Source organism: Corvus cornix, chromosome 4 (assembly GCF_000738735.6).
Source record: "Corvus cornix cornix isolate S_Up_H32 chromosome 4, ASM73873v5, whole genome shotgun sequence".
Taxonomy (NCBI): domain Eukaryota; kingdom Metazoa; phylum Chordata; class Aves; order Passeriformes; family Corvidae; genus Corvus; species Corvus cornix.
Genome location: NC_046334.1, coordinates 25,274,030 through 25,292,768, shown reverse-complemented (window position 1 = coordinate 25,292,768; position 18,739 = coordinate 25,274,030). Strand labels below are relative to the sequence as shown.

The following is an 18,739-nucleotide window of genomic DNA, read 5'->3' as shown; positions in this document are numbered from 1 at the left end:
CTATGCTGTTTTGCATCAATTAATAATGCTCCCTATAATGTCTACTCCAATCCACAAAAAAAGTTCCTAGCATTTGCACAAGCAAATACTTGCCTAAACTACTCTCCAAAATCAGACACATACGAGGGTTGAGGAAAACTAAGGTCTAAAAACCACTTGAGTATTAATAGTACGTTTTTTCCAGAATGTAAAGTTAAGATTTTAAGTGGAAAATTTACACAAATTCTGTCAACTCAGGCACCCAAAAGTTTCACAGGTGCCTACAGTTTGTCCCAGAGGCATCTAAGTGACTAAACTCCTGTGCCTGCACATGCTCAGAGGTTGAAAATTCTTTACTAAGCCAAATGTTTAGACTTCTTTCTTTACTAAAACTGTCTGAGACTTATAAATGAAGCATTATTAAGTCTAAGTCTTCTGTGGTGCCTCATATTTTTGGCTCTGGGGATATCTACCACACACAAAAAGCACCAAATCAAACAGCTCAGTTCACAGAATTGCAGAATGGCTGGGGCTGTTGGGCACCTCCAGGGAGGTCACCTTGTACAATCCTTGATTGGGGTAGGGTCACCTAAAACAGGGTGCCCATGCCTGCATACTGCTGAGTTTTGAACATCTCCAGAGACACAGATTCCACAACCTCTCTGGACAACCTGTGCCAATACTTAGTCAATGTTACAGGTTTTTTTAAAAAGAACATGTTTCCTGATGTTTACACAGAATTTCTTGTATGTCCATTTGTGCCCACTGCCTCCTGAACTGTCACTGGACACAACAGAGAAGACTTTGGTTTGCCCATTTTTATTTGCCCACACTAGTATTTACACACAGAGGAGACAGAAACCACAAATATTGAAAACGGAATAGTTTCCTCAGGCCTTTCAGCAGAATTCTTAGGAAGGGGCTGGCATTTCCTAGAAGAGGTCTGCTCTGTTTCTCCTCAATAATAGTTTGCAGAGACCTTTCTTTCTAAGTGCTCAAGACAAATATAAACAAGCACTCCTACTATTTGTCATCATTACAGAAAGATGCCACGTGCTGCTTGTCCATTTGCCTTGTTCCCACCTGATAAAAGTCTTGAGTAAACACCGGAGGGTTATCATTGATGTCCAAGACAAGAATGGTGAGTTCTGCTGCTGTTTGATGCACAGAGTCTGAAACTATGATATGCAGTGTATATACAGCAGTTTCTTCAAAATCTAATGGTTCCACCACCAAGATTACACCACTGTATTGATCGATGGCAAATTTCATTCCAGGACTATTATCAGAAATAAAACCAAACTGAAGTGCTGGTCTGGAGTCTGCATCACTTGCTGACACTCGAGTCACTATAAAACCAGGCAGGGCATCTGAAACAATAATTTTGAGAATAAGTCAGAGTTAAAAGATAGTGTTACAATTTCTAAAGATTTTGCCTATTTTGTAATATTGGATCTTGGATATTTGTGATCTTTCCATATAGCTTTTGATATATTTAAACCTTGTGCTTTACAATAATTGCAATATCCAGAAAAGCTATGGGAAAAATAGTGGATTTCTTCAAAGGTATGTGCCGTATCCCAATTTTAATTTGGGTTTTCTTTAGACTTTCCCAGATCCAGTGTAGTCATAACAGTTTCTTCACCAGTAACAGGAACTTACATAGTTTTCCACAAGCATTTAGGTGATGTGAATTTACTGAACAATGCCACAAGAATATTTAACTGAGGCAGAGACCCCTGATCTGGGTAGGACCAGCAAATGCAATTCTGAAGCTGTTCCAAAGGAGAAGGCCACTAGAGAAAAACAAGGGCTTCAGACAGACCTACATGGCACAAAAATATTAAGAGATCAAGGTATAATCCCATGAGATTGAGAAACTGGATACAGACAGCTTTTGTCATGGGCCAAACAGACAGTACCAGAGACTGCAGACTGAACCTTTTAGTGATCATTTTACAAAGCCTGGAACTAACAGGAGATAAACCATTTCTCATTTGCATGCCTGGGGCACGAAGCCTCAACAATGCTGTGCCATTTCCTAAAGCAAGTGGTCTTAAATGGAATACAAAAAAACTAATTAAGTAACCGGTAGTTAAGAGCTGCTGTGCATCTATGAATTCTGTACTTGTCACTACCGGTGGGAGAGAAATTTAGGAAAGACTAAAACATATCAGAAAATACAGACTTGATATCTTCTCTTAACAGGAATACTGCTGTTTATAAATTTTCTGCCGTGTATCTTAATGCATTCACATGATGCCTGTACTTGAAAATTACAAGTTTAAGACTCAGGGTGTGCAGATGTTGAGCTAATGTCACACAACACACAAGATGTATGCTGGGATTAGAACTCAGGAGGTCCTGGGTCCTTCTCTTCATGATCATCAACTGGATCAAGCTATAGAGCACTTTAACACTTCACTCAAATTCATAGAAAGCATTTCTTTCATCACAATGAAGTTCAAAATGTGTCATTTCTAGCAATGCTGGTTTTAACACCAAACATTTTTATTGGAGAAGAGCAGAAATTGAAGACATATGAAGGATACGATACTGGAGTCCAAAATGAACAGATTAAAGTTGTATTTCTGCAGATTTTTTTCTCTCTTTCTGAATTGCCTATGGTTTTGTTCCAAGCTATTCTTAAACACAATGTCTAAGGATTAAAAATAATGCCTCTGAGAAGAAAAGCAGATCACAATTTGCTTTGATATTTCAGTTTTAATAATATCCACTATAATTTTTACTACAGTTGTTTGATTACACAAATCACCAAAAGCAATTCCTAGCCTTAACAAAATTTAGCTGTACTTTCACACTTACTTTCTGGGACCTCCACTTTACCTAGTGGTTGGACAACTGGAGCATTGTCATTAATATCTAACACTTGTATCTTCACAATACTTGTAGCAGAGAATCTGGGGTTTCCTTTATCAGCAGCTTGTACAACCAACCTACAATTAAAGGAAGCACTAATTGTCACTTCTGATCAGAAATCACTGAATTATGCACCACTATTATAAGCAGGGGAAGTTTTAAACCCAAATGATTAGTCATTGCTGTTCCTCATTGCAACTCTTAAATTCCATCTTTTTTTCTGTAAGGTTGACTGTGCACAGTTTTATTTTTTGGTTTTGCAGGAAAAAAAGTCCAGGAGATTCTACACGGCAAAAAAATGATAAAGTCATACCAAGAAAAGGGAAGTGTTCCTCTGTATTCATTTCATCAATTTTCATACCAAATATAAGTGGTTAAGCAACTCTTTCAAGTAAGACACAGTTCTCCCATTGGTAATTCAGAGCAGGAATTAAAACCTAAGTACTAAATTATCATTTGGAGGAACCTGACTCTCTTCATTGTTTATAAAGGGACAAAAGGGTTGTGGAAATGGGAGAATACAAAAACATCCAAAATAGTATTCAGCCAGAATGCCTGCAGACACAGAGTAGCCCTACTACTACATTATAAATGCAAGTGATAAAGTGAAAACTCTGAATACATGCACCATTTGACAATGGCAAAGTTCCCACTGATTTTAGTGGGACCAGAATCTTACTGTCAGATTAGAAGAGTTTTAACTGTACACTTCCATTTCACACCTGCATAAGGATGGGTAGTAAATTCTGTAAACAACTTTTCGATTTCCACAAACAATGTAGCAAAGAAAACAGTAAGCAGCAGCATGATAAACATGTAAAAAGGGGGCCTGCTCTTTGTGGGAAGAGCCTTCTGAACAATAAAAAGCAAGTGTAAGCAAAGATTATTTGGAAGACTTCACCACTTCCCAGTAGGGAAGATTCCAGAAGGGAATTCAAAATTAAATCTAACTCAACAGGTGCTCTTAAAATTAAAAAGGCAAAAAAAGGAAACATTGAGCTATGGTAAAGGATATACAGATCAAAGCTGAGCATCTCAATTAAATGTTTTAAGTACTAACAACTGTTTTCATGTTGCACCATGTTTTTTGGCCTCCCTGAAGGTCTTCTAAACACTTTATTTTTCCCTCTTTCTTCTAAGTAACAGTTAAAAAGTGTCAAATCGATGTCACTTCCTAAATGTTCACATGACAGAACGGAATACCAAGGCTGTAACTCAAGCTGTGCCCTGCAGCATTTCCATTCCTTAACCACACCAGCTCTGCTCTGGGTATCCTTGTGGTTTCTGATCCGACAGAATACATAACTTGAATTGCAGGCTAGTATTCAATCAGTGACCATGCATAATTCCATATAGAAAGTGTATTTTTTCTAGAATGAATATTGGTAAGGTATACATATGGAAATATTTTACTAAAAATAATCACTTTCTAAGGTTTCAGGAAAAAAAACCTCTCATGAAAACATCTTAGCCAATGCATTAAAATTAAGGTTCTGTCAACACTTCCATTATAAGTCCTGTTAAAAGGGACTTAGATCTTCTGGGGATGAAAATGTTCAATTTATATATATAAACAACTCCTAGCAAATTGGAAAGAACCAACAGTAACATTTTGACATCAAATAGGAAAATAGTTTTGAAAGCTTCTTTTGCTATTCACTTTTCACGTAACAACGTACAGATTAATAACTTATTTTAGGGAGAAGGAATATGAAGCTACAGATTCCTTGAACAAACTGTCAATCTGAAAGTCTAGAATTTGAACATAAATACTGAAATAAATCAGTTAAAGAGAGATGTGAGAATCATTATGCTCCCGTGTTCAACATTTCACCAACAGTAAACATCCTTCTTTTGAAGGATTTATTCCAGGTGTTCTTTTGAAGTCCTAGTTACAAATAAAATGTATTATGCTACTTAAAGTACTGAAAATCAGAACTGATGTTTTCAATTCAGTAAAAAACTGAAGAAAATCCCTCCAAATTAAGTGTCCCCTGTATTAAGGTAAAACAAAGTATTTTGAGGACACTATTATCAAATCAGCCTGATACTAAAAAACCCCACATACTCTGTCAGTCTTTTTGGATGGGGTTTTCTACAAGTTACTCTCATTCATAAGAATTCTTATTGGATGTTTAAAACTTTGAGGTCCCACAGGACCGGAAAACTTGCAAATATTTTAACTGATACCACAACTAAATGAAAAAAAAAAAAGTAATTTCTACTGACACATACACAGAAATATACTTTTTGTGGAGATTTCAGTACTTAAGATGTGTCTGTTACTGAATCTGCATAGTAATATTTTCTCTTCAAGGCATGATTTATTTGCTTTCTAATTCCAGCTATGGCATGACCCATAAAGAAAAATTGTCATGTCCACTTGACCATATTTATTCAGAGTTTTTGAAAAACAGGAAAATACTAATACTTAGTGCAAGACACATTCTAGATGGAAACAGTTTGGAAAGCATCTTTATCACACTATTGAGTAGAAAATTTGAACTATCTGCCAATTAAAAATGAGAACATGTCCCTATTTCTTGGAATTGATTTGAGTGTTTTCACTGTGCCTTTACAGATTTATAAAGAATGTTTCCAGAGTGGGAATAGCTGCACAGTTATTAATAAACTAAAATCCAGAAACTGTCATTGTTCTTATAGTGAATAATCACACTTCTATCAATAAGTGTTGTCATTGATTAAACAAGACTATATTTCTATCTCTAAATTTGGTAAGTATGCAAGAATCTATAGGACAAATGGGCAGCTTTAGTGCTGTTCTCGGTGCTGTCTGGCTTGCACTCAGGTTCTGTGCGTAATGGATATCAACAGGAAACTATGAAATACGTAACATGAATATTCTCAAGCTGAACAAAAAGAATACATTTTTATGAGAACCTTCCATACAAACCTGTAAGACGAAGTGTTTTCATAATCTAGGCCTGTATTAGTTGCTAGAATTCCTCGCGTTGAATCAATTAGAAATGCTCCATTTTCATTACCAGATAAAATTGAGTATTCAGTTTCTCCATTCAGCCCACTGTCAAGGTCGGTTGCAAATACCTGTTTGCAAGCAAAACTGATGCTTAATTAAAACCAGTGGAATGTGATTTCAGAAAGAAAAAGCTTTTACTACAGTCAGGTATTTCTGTTTACTTTCCTTTCGACTGCACACATTTAAGTAAATCATCATCTTTGTCCCCAGCTTGAGTGTCATGCAAGGTCACAAAGTCTGCTAACGAACTGCAATGGGCTGCACATGAATGAGTAATTTGAAATTCAGCTACATAAAACATTAGGGCTGAATGTAATCATTTTACTATTAGGTTGCTGTTAGAATGCTCTCCCTGTTGAGCACATAAAAATGCACTTACTCAGTAGTACAGGACTGACCTTTAAAGTATCGCTGCTATACAGACAAAGGACAAAATAATTGAACTATTAAGTTTTCAGAGTTTTCATGGAATAGTTCATTAATTACCTTTTTAAAATACCAACCAGAAAATGTAAAAAGGGCAGAGGCAATCTGTAAAGATTTGGCAACAGAATAAATAACATTTGTCAGCAGTGAACAGGTTTCTCAAAAACTCCTCTGACTCTTTGAAGAGTTGTCTTTGTATTTTTTTGGTTGCTGAACAAGCATTATAATGAGTCCAGGATCCAAAACATAGCAGAGGCAACCAGTCAGATTGAATAAAGGAAACCTAATATAATGTATTCGGTCATAAAATTTTGCTTGACTGCCTTTTGATTTTTCTCCATTCCTGGACATATGTTTCTCTAAATACAATGTCCATCAGTTTCTAATCACTTTGCCCTGGAGGCATTTGTAGCTTTTCATTTATTTATTCTCTAGAGAAGAAATATCTTTAGTACCTAACATGACCCTCACCGTGACCTGACTTGCAATGCAAGAACATGTACTGAGGAAATTATGTGTTCTTCTAGTCCAACTGATGTCTTCTTTTGCTCTAGCATGGCCAGCTGGAAACATTTTGGGAGAATAGATCCATTCAGAGGAAGAAGTGTTTGCACATTTAAATTAAGACAAGCTGTTCTTCAGGCATCAGATTTTAAATTGAACACTTGGGTTTGACTCCACCAGTCTGATGAGTAGAAAGTATTCTTTTTATTGCTACAGTCCTTTCAGCAGAGGCATTAATACAAGACCCAGCCTATATTGTAACCAGAACCACAGACTTGAATGGTATTTTTCAATTGCTTGAAGGTAAAAATGGAATGTTTTTAAAAAAAGAGAATTTAAATTCTAGGCGCACAATTATCAAGAAGATACAGAATTCTCTTTCAACTTAACAGACCTGAATGAATGACCCGATCTGAAATGTGGCCTAGAAAAAAAAAAATCATTTAATATTTTAGATATCCAAGCAAAGTAGTAGCAACACCGAGAACCCCACTGTCAGTTTTTAAGACAGAGAGGTCCAGAACAGACCTAATCAGATTATAGTGATGAACAGATCAGCCAAACTTCTTCTTAACTACAGCGCTGTGCTTGGGAAGATATACTTCCACTTACCTGTATGATGTCTGTTTTAGGACTCTGGCCTTCCCATACCGATGCTTTGTAATAGCTTTGCTCAAATTTAGGTACATTGTCATTCATATCTTGAATCAAAACTGTCACCCCACAGAACGCTGAATTGAAGCTATTTTCAGCCACAACTGTAAGATGTATTTTACACTTAACTTCATAATCAAGGTACTTTGGCTCTTTTACTGTGATTGTACCTGGTTTATTACAAGGAAAAAAAAAAAAATCTCAAGATGTGACACACTCATTCAGGAAAAAATGTGTACAAATGGAGTTATGAAACTCCTAACATATATGGTCACTTCCATTGAACACATGACAGAATTCCAGCAAGCTCTCCATTGTGTCCTTTTTTTACTTACCATCACCTGAACATGCTAGTTACTGAACAAATCTTGGATAGGTAAATTTTCAGCAACCACCATGCTGACAATTTCCTAAAACAAAGCCAATTTACTAGCAGAGGGATAGAGACAAAGTGTCTGCATGAGGTGTCCTCCTTGGCACAACAGTGAGACAGCCATGTCAGAAGAGACTCTCGTCCCTCATCTGAGAGGGGCTGTATCTTCCCCTCCATCAAAATCCACATCAGGCAACAGCTGTATCAATTTCTGTATCTGACTGAGAGGTGAAACACTGACTCCTTCTGATGCAGTGAGCCCCCTTCCCCTGAGCTTTTATTCTACCAAAAATAAATAAATAATGAGACTTATTGAGACAACAAGCACAACCGGACATCTCCACATGAAAAGCGAAATGTCCTTGGAAATCCGTAGTCATTGTTTCAATGTTCTAGGAACATACTCATAATCCTCCATTACATCTAAGCATAAGACATGCTAATTTGTATATTAATTTTCATTAGAATTCAAATTCAGTTTTGCATGGACTTTTCAGTAATGACGTCATGAATACTGTTACCCCAAACTTGGGATAGCATAAGAACGCATCAACTGTGGCACTCCAAACTAGTGCTTTTTATTTTTTATTTTCTAGGATAAGCAAACATTAACTATTGTCTATGGGCCTGTGTCTTGAACACAAAGATTTCAAAGGTGTTTTATTTTCACCACAACACTTAAAAATTATCGCATTCTGTTTACAGAGAAAAGAAAGCAGACAGTGGCTGAAGGAATACACTTCCAGATGACAGAGAGCAAACTGAAAGACTGTAGTGTAGAGTGAAACAAATAATCAAGTTTGAGGTACACCACCAAGCAGTAACAGTCTTCAAATATGTAAATAATGGGGGGGGGGAGAAGGGGGAGGCTGCCTTTGTCTTATGCCTACTCTTACTAGATTAAGAAGTAATAAGTTTAAAACATTTCAGCAAACATTCAGATAAATAGGAATAAAAAACTTTCCAACTGCCAAAACTTTTGCAGACTTTTGAGAGGGTTTGCAGAATCACTGTCCCTGGTGGTTTTTAAGAACAGTACAAATTTCTGTCAGATTTCAGCACAACTGGATTCCCCTTCTGCATCAGAGCACAGACTTGTTCATGTCTTTGAGTCACCTCCTACTCTACTTTCCATGATTCTACAGTATAATAAAAAATTAAAGTGGTAGAAAGTCTACAAAGTGTGGTTAATTAACATCACTGCTTGAAAAGACGAGGAGAGCAGATCTTTGGCTGTTCAGAACATGTATTACAGGCAGGACATTGGTACAGCTCAAAATACTCCTGCTGTAGAAGCAATGGGTAGAGAATTAGTGGTATCAAAGTTATGCTAATGTAAGAGCTGCTTTTAAAAGTCCTTAAAGGCTGAACTTCAATTAATGTTTTCTAAGAAAGAAGAAAGGCTGCAGAGGAAAGGAAACAGAAGAAACCACAATGGATCAAATGTCTTGAAAGAAGACTTGTGACATATTCACTGCTATAGAAATTCCAGTCCTGTTTGTGAAGAGAGTGATTATGAGACTCTTCAAAGCATCATGTAACCATTTTTCAGCCTAGCTTGATAAAAAAACTGAAAATACCACTTGATTTTTTCTTTTTTTTTTTTTGTTTTGAAAGTGATATTGGGGAAGATTCACTTCCTCAGCAAAAACTTGTCTGGGTCTAAGGTGTTTTTTAAGACTAATCTCTCTTGTTTTATTTCAGTGAAATAAGAAGGACTTGAAAATCAAAAGTATGCAACTTCAAGTGCCCCTCATCTAAAAAAATTATTCTAATTGTCCATCAGCATCAACCATGATAGCTTTACAGTGGTGTGCCTTTTTATGCCTGGAGACATCAGGATAATCAGAGGTTAAAGCCTTCAGAAACTCAGGGAGAAAGCTATTTGTCGAGGGTACAAACTATTTATGCTGTTTCTGAGGAAAACTGCTTACACTGTCTGTATGCCATCCCAGAAACAGAGACTACAGCTATTCAGATGACAAACTTATTGCAGACGTTCAGGAACTGAGAGGTAACCAGAGTAGCTGTGCTCTCTTACGTGCCTTAGAGGAGAACATGGGGAACATGCCACACTCCTGGCACCTGGAATTCCTGACTGAAGAGCAGGTGAAAGCAGACCTGCTGCAGAACAGAAATACAATCACAAAAAAATAACCAGACTTCATTTAAAAACGCGTCGAGCTTTGCCTGAAACAAAGAGCATTAAAATCAACACGAGTCTAATGCTTCTACATTAGAAGTGTTTTGAAGGATTTTGTTTACTGAGTTTTTGGGAAACTTTACAATGAGAAACAAGATGGCATCTCAACTTGGATCACAAAGCAGTAGTTTATTAACTTCCAATACCTGGTGACCAATAGTAACTCAGGACTGAATGTTTTAAACAGGTATGCTGGTGTCCAATTTCTTTTTACATCAAGTTTACGACACTGCCTAGATTTACTAATGACCTGTTCAATGTAACAGAATTATTACTAGGGAGTACTCTTAAGATATCTAGCCCCTTGTTCTTGTGATAGGAACTTGCTAATGCTCTAAAGTACACCCAGACACTTGAAAAAAAATTATAAAAATGTACCTGTAATAGGGTGTATGGAGAACATTTCCTGGCCACTGAAGATGCTGTATTTTATGTCTTCTCCTGTAAGTTTGTGTTCATAAGCTTCTACTGTTAGAAGTGATGTACCTATAGAAGCAATAAGACATTTTCATCGTGTCCACCCTAGAAGGTTTTGTTCTAATTTTATAGCACTGGTATTAATAGCAGATGCACAACTATGTTCTAGGTTAGGTGCTTAATCATTAGTTTAGTAGACAATAAAAACAATTTTCCATTCTTTTTCTTGTATTACAAATTCATAGGCAAAGCACTGTCTATCCCTCTTTGCTCAGTAAACTACACATCTGATTACAACTTTACCTGCCTAAATAAAATTATGACATTTAACTTTTCCTAATTGCAAACTGACATGAATCAATGGATCTCTCTCTTACCTGAAGTCATATCTAATTTCTTTTTTTTGGTGCATCATGTTACCCATGAATGAACAGAAACAGTTTCTTTTTTCTCAGTTTATCAGGAGTCAATTTGGGGTTTTGAGCAGTACCTTAAATGAAATATCCTTCAGAATTTTAATTAGCCACCTTTTGACAAAGAGAATGAAAAGATGAAACTGTGTGCATAGCTATGTGTCAATTCATATAGAATCCAGATTCCATGAAAAGACCAATAATTTAATATAGAATGCAAGCGATATGAAATAAAAATCCTGTTTGGAATACAATAAGAGGAAAAATATGGAACTCAATAAATTATCCTACTCAGAATCATCACATTCAACAAAGGTGTAGCAAGTTTAAAAGCCATTATCAAAACATCCAAATAATTGTTCTTTTCAAGTGACTTAGGAAATTGTCTAGCATACATGGCAATTGATTTTAATAGTTTTAATTATTTAATTAAATTGTAATTGATTCCATGCAGCTGCGGTGGAATGAGGCAACCTGAGCTCTTACAAACAGCATTAGCAACAACTAGCTGTTTTATTGTATCACAAAGGTCATACTGCTCATACTCAGTGCCCTGGATGTCAGAGGAAAATATTTTAGTATAAAAAATGAGAGGAAACACTGCTATTACCATGATCTGATACCTTTTTTATTTTAGCAGTTACATATTACTTTTTAAAAACCAGAATTTTTCTGTTACGGGTTTACTATTTGCTCTCAAAATCTGTCAAAAACAAAAGGCGCCAATTTTGACATGCAATTTTCTGTCCTTGTCAATATACTCGTAAGGTATTTACTAGAAAAGCTCTGGAATCAACATCCATCTGTCTAATATGTAAAGACAGATACATGAATGCTGACCTGGGGTTTTTTAGGAATGAAAATAAGGGGCTCTATGTTGAATTTTCTTTGTCAAGCAACTTTGATTTGCTACAGAAAACTGCAAGGGCAACCATCCACAGCATCCTCAGAGGAGAGTTAAAGATAAAAAAAGCAAGGTCTGAAGAATATCCCTATTTATCTTTAACGCTGTCTGCAGTCTTTTTGTTTATTTGCTTGTGTCTTTAAGAAGAAAAACTACCAGAAATAAAGGAAGCAGCAGCAGTTCTACTTGAATCCTTATTTTTTAGAGGCTGATTAATAAACTGTTGTTCTGGGTCCTCATATTCCAATCCTTTAAACTCCACATTTTTTACACAGATAGAATTGTTTACAACTTCTTTTTGGCAGAGATCAAATCTCTTGTGTTCTGATACCTTTCATGGAAAACTATTCCTCCAAACAGTGAATTTTACAGTTCATTTTCAAAAAAATATGACCAAACTCTGAGGTCTGTTGTGACATAACCGGCCCTACACAGATAAAGAGCAACAGAAAATATCCATCTGCTGGAACTCGCCATTTCAATCACTTGTGATTCAGACATTGCCTCAAGCAGAGGTCACATTGTGTAGCTATTAACAGAGGGAAAAATCAGGGAAAGGGAGCTTTCTGCCTGCAAAGCACATTGAGGCTGAGATCAGCACTGACAATAGAGCAAGGCAGCAGGGAGATCAGGTTCCGAGCAGAAAGCAGTCAGATTGCCTTGAAATGCTAGGCAATTGACCTCTGAATTAGTTAAAAATATTGAAAGACATGAAGAGTGATGTAATATGTGTAAATTTAGGGGTGTTTTCAGTTTAATCACAGACTGTCCAATTGCATTTGGAAGTATCTCAAACTGTTTTATGCAGCCTAGATCCCAACATTATGCCTGCAGACTCAAAACCAAAACATGGCAGTGTGAACAGCATTTGCTACCTGGACAAATCAGCTCCAAAACATTTGCTGAATTCTGTGTTAGGACATACATGTTTTATATATGGGTTTTTTTATACAGATGTCCTAACACCAGCACCACACTGAGCTACTGTATCACTGTATCGTTGTTTTTCTTCTCTCTTCAGTACTCATTATAATAGTCTCTTTTCCCCATCCTTTGCCATCTAACCTGTGTTCATCCCTTCCATTATTTCTTCAGACCTCTTAATTGCCACGAAAGGAAAAGCTGAACATGGAGATAATGGTTCAAGAACTGCCTGGACACAATCCTGTGCCATGTGCTCTGGGATGACTCTGCTTGAGCAGGGAGGTGGGACCAGATGACCCATTGTGGTCACTTCCAATCTGACCCATTCTCTGATTCTGTGACTTAAAGACTAAGGGGTTACATACATGATATCTAATAGGAAAAAACCACAGAGGAGTCAAGAAGTTACACTGATGAATCTGTCTCCATGGAACTGCTATGCAAACAACCATTCAGCTGGAAGTTTGGTGAATAATAAAGGTTTCTTACCCTCTGAAGGGCACAGTCACTTGATTATTTATTGACTAGCTTCTACTGCCTGTTGTAATACAGTTTATAATATTTAAAGACACTAAATATTCAATATTAAACAAAAAAGAATAGAAAAATGGGGTTTTCTGAAGGTTATTAAACTTGGAGGTCAAACACTTAAAGAAAATGTGACCACAAGGACCAGTTCCCGAGGCACTTATCCATTTGATGGGTTTAGACTAAATTAAAACTAAGGACCCTTGGCTTTGGTTTTTGTAGTTTATATTATTCACATTTTTTATTCTTTTTAAAATAAACGTAGCATTTTTCTCCTCCATCAGTTGAGGCAGAAATAAAATTATGAAGAAAAGCCACATTTATTAATACCAGTTCTACAAATAATCAGTATGTAATGTAAATCTTCCCTGGGCTGAATACACTGGAACCATTCACATTTGTAGGGGTCCCAGGATCACATCTATCCTGAAAGCTAACTTCTATGAGAGTTTTAATTACAATCATGCTTTTCTTCCCCACTGAAATGTAAAATATTTGATATTTATGTATGCTCATGAAAAAAGGAAAATAGTATAAGCAGAGATAAACAGTATTAGTATTTAGTAAAATCTCTTATATTCTGAAAAGAATTTGATCTTCTTAGCAAATAGAAGTATTATTAAACACAAACTAACATTTTGTGATCAAACCCTCCTGTTTATCCTGAAGCTTTGCTAAATTTCCTTTAATCAAAACAACTTAAATTGAATCTTAATTATATTTCCATAGATTGAATAGGAGAACACAATGGCATTCTGATACCATGGTTCCTCGGGGCATTTCTGTAATTTCTGGCTGGCTTTTATAGCCTGACCCAGGAACATATCTACACTTAAAAAAAATCTTGGATCAGAGAAGTTTACCTATTGCCATAAAGCTCTGATCTTTATTTTCTTTCGTTAAATGTAACAATTTGAAAATTTGGCTTGTAGTCCCAAACAAGCACAGAGGAAGGAATGGCTGAATAACCACAGCAGTAATTACTGCAACAGCCATCTTCACCCTTCATTCTCTCTTCTGTTTGCAATCATCCAAGAATATTGATTGGTTTTCCAAAATTACTAACACATTTCTTATTTAACTGATTCATAATCCAATATACAGGCTGTTACTCAAGATCTATGAATTCACTAGTCTCACAAAACCCTTAGGATATAAAGAATGCTCCTTTTGTTTTACTGAGAGAAATTGGAATTATAAAGAGGATAAACTACTTGTTCAAGGTGAACCTCATGAGCTGTTTGAATTAAGAATATAGTGCAGTTCAGATCTTTAAATAATCTGGCTGACTGTATGGTGAGATTTGTGGACAGAAACATATGAAAGGCACTCCTTTCTGCCTGTCATTAGGACAAAACCAATCCCTGATGCAGGAGAATATACCACATCTAACTGGCTGGAGGGATAACTACTAATGTTCTTTGAATGATAAAAAGTAGAGCAGTAATTTTCGTCAATATCCAGAACAAATCCAAATAAATCTGTATGTGCCTGGAGCTGGTTTGTCTGTAGGTAGCATTCCACAGTGCAGGCTCTACCTAGAGAGACTCTGTAGAAGCCTGTCTGAGTGGCAATGTACCAACAGCCACTGAACTTCTCTACCCTATTCTACCCCCCTTTCTCCTTCTTCTGAAGAGTCCGAAACTTCACTAAGGTATTCCTGAAAGCTGCTACAGTTTGTGAAGGGAACTGTGAAAACAAGAAATGCCAATTTGCACCTGGTTCCCAACACTCACCTCATCTGAGCTTGTGTGCACTGCACAGTGAAACAACAAGTCCACCCATCATTAAAGCCATTTGGCTAAATGAATGAACCCACTGATGATCAGACAATGCCTCCTCCATTGCATCTTTTTTCATGCTGGTGCACTGGAAATGGGCAAATGGGTATTGGCTACATCCACATTAACTTTTCCCTGCTGCTGCACAGAACAGAAAGGTTTCCCTATACTGTTCATTACAATTACCATTCCAAAATGAGGCGAGATTGGCAACTCCAAGAAGAGGGATTTCATGCCCACCTGCTGCACTGTTCTCAGGCACACTTGCTTCATACAGGCTGTGGCTGAATGAGATGGCCTCCTCTTGTTCTTCTGTAAAGATAATGACCACAGCTGTGGCTGTTCGAGGTGAGATGCCTTGATCTGAAGCTGTCACTAGCAGCTGGGTACTGAAGTCCTTGGAAGCCAAGGGCTCCCGGAGAATGATGTCACCTGTCTTCACATCAATCTGAAATACAGGTTCTGCCATCATCAAATTAAAAACAATAGCTCCATTGGATCCCAGATCCACATCCTCTGCTCTCACAGTGGCTACTGTCTCATTCACAGCAGTTTCAGCAGGCACAAAGGCCTTGATAGGACTCTGCAAAAAAACAGGATCATTGTCATTGACATCATCAATGTGCACCACAACACTGACAGTGGTGCTCCTTGGAAAATGGGTGCTACAGTCACTTGCTACAGCCCTAAATGTGTACTGGGACTTGGTTTCCCGGTCCAGTGCCTTTGTAGAAACGATGGATCCTGTGACACTGTTGATAGCAAATGCTCCGTAGGTGTCGTCAATGAGGGAGTACATAACTTCACCATTCAGGCCATCATCTTCGTCAGAAGCAGAGAGGTCCAGGATGGCTGAGCCTTCCTCCAGGTCTTCTGTCACAGAGATTTGGTACTGGGTCTTTGCAAACAACGGGCTGTGGTCATTTTCATCCAAGACTGTTAGATAGATCTGTGCAGTGGAGCTTCTTGAGGGACTGCCTAGGTCATGGCACTCAATTACAAGAGTGAAATTGCTGATGTCTTCTCTGTCTAAGCTACGAGTGACCAGCAATTTGCCTGATGTGTTATTTAGTGTGAAGTATTCTCCAACATTTCCACCTTTCAAACACATAAGAAATGAAATGATCACAAACAAGTACTCTTAAAAAAAGAAGCCCTTGTGAATGCTCTGTGCTACTTGCAATAACAAGGTCCAATTGCTCATACAGCTGGTGTGCTCATGTGCCTTTCACATATTTTATCTCTCACACAAATTAAAACCTGTATTTCATTTAAATCGGTGGGTGGCAATGAAAGCAAATGCAGAATGTCATATCAATTTACAGACTGGCTATTTGGCCACATGCATATCTTTTTTCCCAAACCAGCCCATCTTATAAAAGCTCATGCAGCTATGCTGCTGCATGAAGTGACCTCTTCCCAACCTTAGTTACAAATTCCAAAAATCCATAAAGCATTGCTGACAATTGTAATTGCTTACTCCCTGTTCTAAGAACCTCTCTCTTGGAATTCAAGAGTTGTGCAAGGTCTTGATTTGGGGGCAGTGGGAATAAATATGAAGCAGTCAACTGAAAAGTCATCATTTTCAGTAACAGTGAATGGCATACATACTTTATAGCATGTATAAAGACCAAAGGTAATTAAATTATACGTCATAGAAGACAATGACATTAAAACCAAGAAAACAAAGAAATTCGTAACTGTTACTTCAAAGAAAAATGTGTTGGCTTTTACCACAGTAGCTCTCTGCCTATGTTTGAGCTATTGCTGAGAGCCACAAACCAAACTAAGCCCAACAAACTTGTATTTTTCCAAAGACATTACAGGAGACTTTGAACAGCTGTGGAGTGTACATTGGCATAGTGGATACAGGGAGAGTTTGACAAGACAGAAGCTAAGTATGACATTACTAATTGCTGGGTGAAAGAAGCTCTCATGAAATAAAATTTAATAAATGGCATTAAATAAATACAATTCAATTAATTCTAGCACTTATTTTCGAGGGCATATTTACATTCAGACTTCTACAACTACAACAAAAAGGACAAAATTATGCCTTCATGATTAATGGCTCCTTCCAGCATTTAATATTTTTTTGTTTTTCTCTTCTGTACTATTTCAAATCCAGAAAGCAGAATGAAAGTATGCCTGGGAAGTGCTTATTAGTGCTGACAAAAGGGTGAAAGATCTCTTTTCTTTTCCACATAAAAGAAGCATGTGGACAAGATGGGAGCTCAGGAGGCCTGGTAAAGTCAAGACTAGTCTAAAACTTGGATGCTGCTGTTTATTTACCCCCTGATTTATACCAACAAAAATGATGGAATGTAACTTACCAATTATTTTGTATCTTAGAGCTCCGTTATAGCCAGCATCCATATCTATAGCCCGGATAATGTAAACAACAGAAGGCTCTTGGTTCTCTGGAATGAAGATCTCAGAGGGAGGAAGAAGAAATGTGGGAGAGTGATCATTTTCATCCAGCACTGTGCAGATTACTGTCACTGTGCTTGACAGCGACGGGGTTCCACTGTCCCGAACCAAAACTAAGATCAATAAAAAGAAAGCAAATTTCATTCAATGGTTGTGGGTGCAACAACGGATGTTCCTTAATAATATCAGAGTAGGAGATTTATTCATGCTATGCAAAAAGCATATGCCCTTCTGTACTGGAAAATCTTACCACTTGCATCTAATTCAGAAGGCATGAAAAAAGTAACTCTGATAGTAACACCACACTCATTCTCACTTCCCGCTCTAGAGGCATTCATAGATATTTCACACTGCTACCTTTAATACTGAAAACCTCCTGGGTTTCCCTGTCCAGTGGTGCAGCTGTTATGAGTTCTCCACTGTTCGAGTTCATCTTGAATTTCTCATAACCAGCTCCTGGTAAGATTTCATACTGAAGCATGGAATTCAGTCCTTTAAAACAGAATGGAAGTCTTAGTAAAACACAGCAAGTCTCCTCACATTCAGGTCTACTTATTTGTCTCTTTCCTCTCCCTCCAAGTTTTTCTGAATTACAATTCCATACAGCTCTTGATCAGACCTACCATTTGTATATAGTACAGGGATATTAGCCTTCCCATCTTTCTCTAGGAAATAGGCTAAAACCACACAGGTTTTTAGAAGCCTTTCTTTCAAAGTTGCCCACCTTAGCTGAACAGGCAATGAGACTCAACTTTCTCACCTATTATGGTTATAAGATAATTTCTTTCATATTTCTCCTAGTTTCAACATCCTCCCAAGGAAAGTATAATGTCATCTCCATCACAGTTCTATTATTACCTTCAATGAGTTTCATCCTACATTATACCTGCAGGGTTGGCCTATTTTGCCCCTTTATTTTTTTGAAAATTTTCCTAAGTTTCATTCAACCATTCGGTGTTTTTCCCACCAAGAAATTAGTCCTTTAATAGGGTAGGGACAGTTGGCACACCTGAAAAATTACGTGACACTTCTAGTCATACAAAAACTTCTTTTCAATGTCAAACACTGCCTGCCTGTTCTCATCTGCTGCAGTCAAGCACAGGACAATCTGCACTGGAGTTGATGGAGAAACACCCATGTGAGAGCAGAAACAGAGCCAACAGTTTTTAACATTCTTGACTTCATTTGCCTTTGAATAGCTTTGTTAAGTGGTTGATAGTGCTACTGAAATTTGATTAAGATAATTACTACTGTAAAAGTATTTGCACCTAACTAAGTCAAGGGAGGGACATATTCATACAATACTCAGCAGGAGGAAAAATGAG

General features: G+C 37.2%; 1 protein-coding gene and 1 long non-coding RNA gene across 7 annotated transcripts in view; one reads left to right on the top strand and one right to left on the bottom strand.

The window, feature by feature from the left end:
• The window catches only part of LOC104697315 (protocadherin-23), a 62,092-nt gene that overhangs the window by 6,092 nt on the left and 37,261 nt on the right, over window positions 1-18,739 (bottom strand). For both annotated transcript variants that reach the window (XM_039550931.1, XM_039550932.1), the window contains exons 10-17: window positions 17,772-17,906; window positions 17,318-17,527; window positions 15,225-16,082; window positions 10,396-10,503; window positions 7,400-7,611; window positions 5,774-5,925; window positions 2,806-2,936; window positions 1,063-1,349 (exon numbers count right to left, since the gene is read on the bottom strand). In XM_039550931.1, the coding sequence (XP_039406865.1) occupies window positions 1,063-1,349; window positions 2,806-2,936; window positions 5,774-5,925; window positions 7,400-7,611; window positions 10,396-10,503; window positions 15,225-16,082; window positions 17,318-17,527; window positions 17,772-17,906 (2,093 nt within the window). The remainder of the gene's footprint in view (window positions 1-1,062; window positions 1,350-2,805; window positions 2,937-5,773; window positions 5,926-7,399; window positions 7,612-10,395; window positions 10,504-15,224; window positions 16,083-17,317; window positions 17,528-17,771; window positions 17,907-18,739) is intronic.
• Window positions 1-18,739, top strand: part of LOC104697169 — a 185,049-nt gene that overhangs the window by 146,631 nt on the left and 19,679 nt on the right. Inside the window, exon 9 of one of the 5 annotated variants that reach the window (XR_002048271.3) lies at window positions 12,847-13,179. The exons of the other annotated variants lie outside the window; for them this stretch is intronic. This is a non-coding gene — a long non-coding RNA (uncharacterized LOC104697169). Of the gene's footprint in view, window positions 1-12,846; window positions 13,180-18,739 lie in introns of those variants that run through there. 5 annotated transcript variants of the gene reach the window in all.